The following is a 6448-nucleotide window of genomic DNA, read 5'->3' on the forward strand; positions in this document are numbered from 1 at the left end:
AGTAAAAGAGTCATATTGTGAAATATTATTACAATTCAAAATAACCGTTTTCTATCTTCATCAATTTTAATATGTAAATTATTCCTGTAAAGGCAACACTGAATTTTCAGCAGCCATTACTCCAGTCTTCAATGTCACATGATCCTACAGAAATCATTCTAATATTCTGATGTGACGCTTAAGAAACTTTTCTTATTATCAATTTTTAAAACAATTGTGCTGCTTAATATTTTTGTGGAAACCGTGATACCCAAGATATTTTAGAGGATTCTTTGATGAATAGAAAGTTAAAAAGAACTTGAAATAGAATTTTTTGAAACTTCTTCCTTTTTTTAATCAATTTAATGCATCCTTGCTGAAAAAAAGTATTCAAGTAAATAAAAAAATCTTACTGACCCCAAACTTTTGAACAATACTGTAAATAGGTATAGAGAAAATGAATGTGGTTTGAACCCTTTTGCACTCTATTGATGTAGTTTGCTTACTCACCTTGGAGATTACAGGCTGTCGGCATGTGATGCACAGCAGCCAGGAGGCAACTAGCTGCCGAGTGTCCACATCGACTACATTGAGGTAAAAGAAACGGCTTCCAGGGCGCAGAGCCCTCAGGCCCACGCAGACATCTTGAACTCCCTGAGCAGGAAGAGCAAAAATTTCACCTGGATCCACCTGGAAAACACAAATCTAATGATCACAGAGCTTCTGGCATCAACCACAGAAAACAGAAAACCCACACAGCAATAAAGCAACTTCAGGGAAACCCTCCTCTGCAGAACTTCAGAAAACATGAGGCTGCACCTGAAGTTCATAACGTATAGCTACTTTGCCTCATCATCTTTCTTGGCACCTGCTGTATCCTGTTAGCACACGGCCAATTGAACCAGCAGTAAGGTCTCTACGAGCACACAGTGCTCTGTTGAGATGGAAGCTGCTGTATTTGCTCTGCTTGCATATTTCGGATAAAAGGAAATACCCATTTTGAGATTTATGTTGCTCGTATAATCCACATATTCCAGTATTCTTTCATTTTCTGTATGTATTAGCATTTTTGCTTTCTTTGCTCGCAGGTGTGCTGAAAACAGGAAGTTAATGATACAGCTGCAGCCAAAAGTGTTTTATTGTTTTCATCCCCTCAATGCCCCGCTCACACAACTTTAACTGCATCTGACTCCACTATTCTTCACTTGTTTTTTGGGATGCAAAACTACATATTTTCATACTCAACTATTTGCCTTGCAGTCCTTTAAAGTGGCAACTGACAGATAATCAGCAAATATATAGACTAACGAGGCTGAACAAACAGGCATGCTAAAAACCTTCTCGGAGTAATCGCGTCTCTAAATCCATTTCCTGTAAAATTACTGATGGATGGGAAAAATAATACATTACTTTCTGCAATCAATATAGACTGTTTACTATATAAAAACACAATACATTTTTAATAAATAATTATATTGGGTTATAAAATTATTTTTTTATATTTTGTTTATTAGATTTTCAAAAGAACACACAAAAAACATTGGGCTCACTTTTGTTTTGTTTATTTAAATAAAAAATTGTTATATTACATTCTGTATTTAAGAAATGATAAACAAAAACTGCACGGATGATTTGTAGTTTAAGATTATTAAATGCTAAAACATGGCTTTCAAATTGAATACTGCACGGTTATAATTATTATTTTATATAATTTATTAAATATGATCTTCAGATACTGGCTTGGATTGGTAAAAAAAATTACATTAAAGAAATATTATTTAAACTTCTAAATTATTTAAACTTTACCAATTATACATAAATTTGGGGATTCGATTAGCAAATATATTTATGTTTTATAATTTTTAATTATATATTTTTTAAATGAGAGCTTTATTAAATAGTTAACAATTAGTTACGTCTACAGTGGTGCTTTACATAATAAACAAAAATGTGAAAGGTTATGTGTGATTAATTGCAATTAAATCACAGAAAGAAATGCAATTAATTAGTTAAACTTTTTAAAATCATATTCAAACCCCTCAAATAAAACACAAATTAGAAATAAAATATACATAACCTAGTCATCTTACTTACCATCTCATTATTTTTCATCATTCTCCCATTATAGGAAAAAAGGTCACATAATCTCCCATCAGAGCTCACTACCCCGATCAGTGTGTTTTCCTTTGACCCCGCAATGCGTACCTGCAGCTCGAGGGGATGCGACGTGTAGCACTTGACCCTGCGAATGGCTTGTGTGCCATGCAGAACCAGCGAATGCCAGCTCAGAGTGCCACACACACAGCTCAGGTCCATCCTTTGCAGGTAATGCACGTAAACCTGCCAGATCTGCGCAGGGGAGGCCAGCCAAGGGTCACTGCCATAGAGAGATTGACACAGAGCCACACACACACAAAAGACACTTTATCACTTTTCTCCTCATATACACTGACACAATAGCAGGACGGGCCTGACAGGCAACACTTCCCCTGAGAGAGACACACACATATCGCAAATCTTCAAAAGAGAGAGATGTTCAGAAAGACCCAAATGTCACCGTTTTTAAATTCATTCATTCACCCTTTCTTTAAGACCAACTCACGTGCCAGTGGGCACTCGTGTCCCCGCAGGAGGTTTGCAGATGTGGATGTCTTTCTGTCTGCCGGGGTTTCTACAGTTGGACTGTATTAAAAATGAAGGACTTTGTGCGTGAGCTCTTCACCCTGCCTGAGGGGCTCAAGCTCAAGGGACAAAATTTGAAGAACGTTTGTACCGTCCTTGGTTGCTGAGCTATCCTTAACAGCAGCTGTTGTTGGGGATAATAATAAAAAAAAAAACTACAGCTCATTGATCTCCTGGTTATTATAATTGATAATTTGATGGGTTACTGTGTGTCTGATGAGCTTGTCTGTTGTTCAATCATTTTAAACCATTAAGTCCATTATGAGTTCGCTAATTAGATTGAATACCAATGCATTTGTTCTGCTGACAAGCTACATTTTCATTTTTGTAAGATTAAAGGGGAAAAAAAAAGCAAAGATAATTTTAACGTTGAAGTTTTTGATGTTAAAATGCTTTAAATCAATGTTAATTTTGTAAAAAAAAAAAAAAAAAAAGTCTGCATATAATGGCACTCTCTAAAATTGTTGGAGACTCTCAACTAGCCCAAGGAAATTATAAGAAAAAAATTCAAAGTATTTATAAAATTAATTTTTAATCAGTAATGAATAATTGATTTATTTAGTGATTGAAAAAATTGAATATTTCATGAAAATTTAAAAAAATAATAGCCTGTTATGAAAAGATACATTTAAAATAATATTAATTTATGAAATATATTAAATAAATATTTTTTGTAAACTAAATCTAACACTTTAAATCAGCATTAAAGTAGGTTTGCAGGTTATTTTATTTAAAAAAGTTATAGTATGGCACATTCTGAAATTGTTCGAGTATCTCAACCAGCCAAACAGAGCAAACGATGGCATATGGGGGGGAGAGTTCAGGAAATATTATAACATATTATATTATTATAATATTTATTATAATAAATTACAGATATTAAAACATGGTTTCCCAAATTTGGGTCTGTGAAACCCCTGAAAGTTTGAAAATTTAACAGGTTGAAGAGAAGTTAAAAATTCAATTAAATTCAAGTAAAACTCATACGAGAGAAGGCGAAAAAGGAGGTGTACGTACGTGAAAATGGTAATGAAGAATTTCCTAATCTGTGGACTTGGGCTACCAGGTACTTTCAGGGAGTGACCGACTGAAAGGGAACTGATTAATTTTACTTGTTACTAATGGACTACTGGAAAAAATATTATGGTCTTTTATGAAAAATATTAAATAATATCCTTTTATGAACAAAATAAATACAAAAAAACACTCCTTAATGAAAAATCTAAAACCTAATATTTTATGAAAACTAAATGAATATTATAGTGTATGTAATGATAGCTTTTTATGAAAAATAAATATAAAATAATCTGTAATTAAAAATCTAAGAATAAATATTTTATTAAAATTAAAAAAAAAAAAACTTTATTAAACATAAAAAGAAACTAAGAAATGTGTATGAAAAATGAATATAAAAAGAATGGTCAACAATTGTCAAACAAATAAGTGTGCAGGCCATGACACCACAATGAGTCAGCACAAAGTCTCAGACACTAATTAATAACTCATCATCATTCTGATTGGCTGGCTGCTATAAGAGTGACTCCTGATTGGCTCACCAGGTTGGTGGTGTGGCAGACGACATTGGGGTCACTGCAGCGCACATGGAGGGTGGCAGAACCATCTGTGAGCAAGTACAAAAGGAGACAGAGCACAAATGGGGTCTTTAGTTCAGGACTAATAGCAGACACTGAAGCATGTTTGTGTGTGTATGTGTGTGTAAGTATGTGCGTCCACAGCGGCGGCGATGTTTGTAATCAGCAGCACCTGCTGTGTCGTCCCAGGCTGCAGGCAAGCGAATGGCCTTCTTTAGGAAAGTGAGTTCAGGCTGGTAGAAACGGAAGGTCTGGTCCACCACATGTGGTGTCGGTTCAACATCTACCTGGCAGATCACCAGAGGCTTTCTGTCTTCCCCACGGAACAGCACCTGTAAGAAAAGCAGATTGGTTGCAACCTACACAAAATTTGAAAGGCCTTCCTACTAAATGCTAACAGGAGAACTAAATCAATTGACTTCACTAGAAAATAAAGGAATGACACAGGTTCACAACAAGATAAACTGACAGGTATCGACTGCATCAGCGACATGCTGTCGATTACCACAGACAGTAATTTTGACTTGACCCACAGTTTGTAAAAAGGGAATTGTGTGTAGATCAGTGTTATTTTAGCATCATTGGGATTATACTTTTTATAAATATTTTGAATAAGATTTTATCCTTATATGTTCTGCTTTCATATTCATGTTCAATTAAAGTTTTTGTAATTTGTATTAGTTTTTGTTATTTTTAAATATGTCTATATAGTTTTATTATTTGTATTTCGGTTTTAGTTATTTTAGTATATCAAGCTAAACTCAATGAAAATGAGAAATTTTGCCTTGGAAACTAGCTGAAATAAAATAAGTTGAATTTATTTTATTTCAAGTAACGAAAATGTTTTTAGTTTTAGTTAACTATAATAACTCTGGTGTAGAATAATGCACTTACAATGGATGTCTATGGAGCAAGGTATCCTAGATGGTTTAAAGGTGCTGTATGTAATTTTTTGACTGTACTTAAGCATAAAAACACCATAATACATTTGCATATATTCAGGAAACATGCTAAGTTCACATACTTGTTTCTCCGAAAAACAATGCTAAAGCCAGTTATTCTACTTTGAAAATGTGCATTCCGTGTCGGTATGTCTGTTTTTGTTTTGGTCTGTGATTCCGCCCACTGCCTGTTTACCCAATAATATTTCGACAGCCTGGGTTGCCAGTTCAGCATACTGCAGGGTTGGGTTGCAGAAAACACAGCATACTGCAGCTATGGAAGTGAGCAAACGAACTGGGTCAGAGATCACAGATACTACCCGACCTAAAAAGCCTCGGCATCCATCTAAAATGACCACAGGCATATTAAAACGTGGATAAATCAAATAATCAGTTTACAGTGTAAGGTTTGTTGCCTTCCATTGTCAGTTGTGTTCGTTTGTGTTGCGTGTCCTCAATCCAATAACCCTCGTGAACATTGAGTCTGAGGAAGAGGGAACGGGAGAAACAATATTTTGAATTTAGACCGCAGTACCCATTTACAGGGCCGTGCACAGACATTTTGAGGGGCAGTGGCCGAAATCACTGGGAGTGGGGCAGTATACATGTGTGTGTGTGTGTGTATTCCTTAGTTGCTGGGAACATTGTTTTCAAACACAATTACTTACTTGATAAGATAATGTATTTGGATATATACAGTATTTAGACTATTAAAGACTACTTTTTGTAAAAGTTGACATTTAAAGGTTGATTTGAAGTGTCAGGTTTTGAATTTTTATTGCGGTCAAATCTGGACACAGGGAACACATTTTGTTACTCATGCTAGCTACATATAATAACTTGATCAGTCACACAAAAGTAATCAGAATATTGACTCAGCGCGACCAGGGTGATATTCCAAAATATATAACTGAGTGTTTACGTACCATATGAACAGAGATGTGGTTTTTGGTCGAGTCATTTGAAAAACTTCCCATCGCTGTCAGTGAATGACAGATTCAGATTCCAGAAACCTTATTTGGCATTGTAAAAAGGCTTTACATTGCCAAAGCATTGATAGTGCTCTGATCCAGTGATGTTGAGCATTATCAAATGTACAGGCAACAATGGGCAGTGAATCAGGCAGTGATTGACAACGCTCTGATCCAATGGCATTAGGCATTGTCAGATTAACAGTACTCTAGCCCAATGGTGTTGGGAGGGCACCGGGGGGACCAATCACGTTCAGTGGGGGGTGGGGGAGTGCTGGGGGGT

The 6448-nt window shown here is 35.5% G+C and overlaps 1 protein-coding gene across 1 annotated transcript in view; it reads right to left on the minus strand.

Annotated features, from left to right (window-relative positions):
* Positions 1-6448, minus strand: part of nphp4 (nephronophthisis 4) — a 178107-nt gene that overhangs the window by 3479 nt on the left and 168180 nt on the right. The window contains exons 23-27 of the mRNA XM_016495116.1: positions 4426-4585; positions 4214-4282; positions 3679-3748; positions 2185-2356; positions 490-669 (exon numbers count right to left, since the gene is read on the minus strand). Coding sequence (XP_016350602.1) covers positions 490-669; positions 2185-2356; positions 3679-3748; positions 4214-4282; positions 4426-4585 — 651 coding nt within the window. The remainder of the gene's footprint in view (positions 1-489; positions 670-2184; positions 2357-3678; positions 3749-4213; positions 4283-4425; positions 4586-6448) is intronic.

Source organism: Sinocyclocheilus anshuiensis, unplaced genomic scaffold (assembly GCF_001515605.1).
Source record: "Sinocyclocheilus anshuiensis isolate Anshui unplaced genomic scaffold, SAMN03320099.WGS_v1.1 scaffold122, whole genome shotgun sequence".
In the NCBI taxonomy this organism is placed as follows: Eukaryota; Metazoa; Chordata; class Actinopteri; order Cypriniformes; family Cyprinidae; genus Sinocyclocheilus; species Sinocyclocheilus anshuiensis.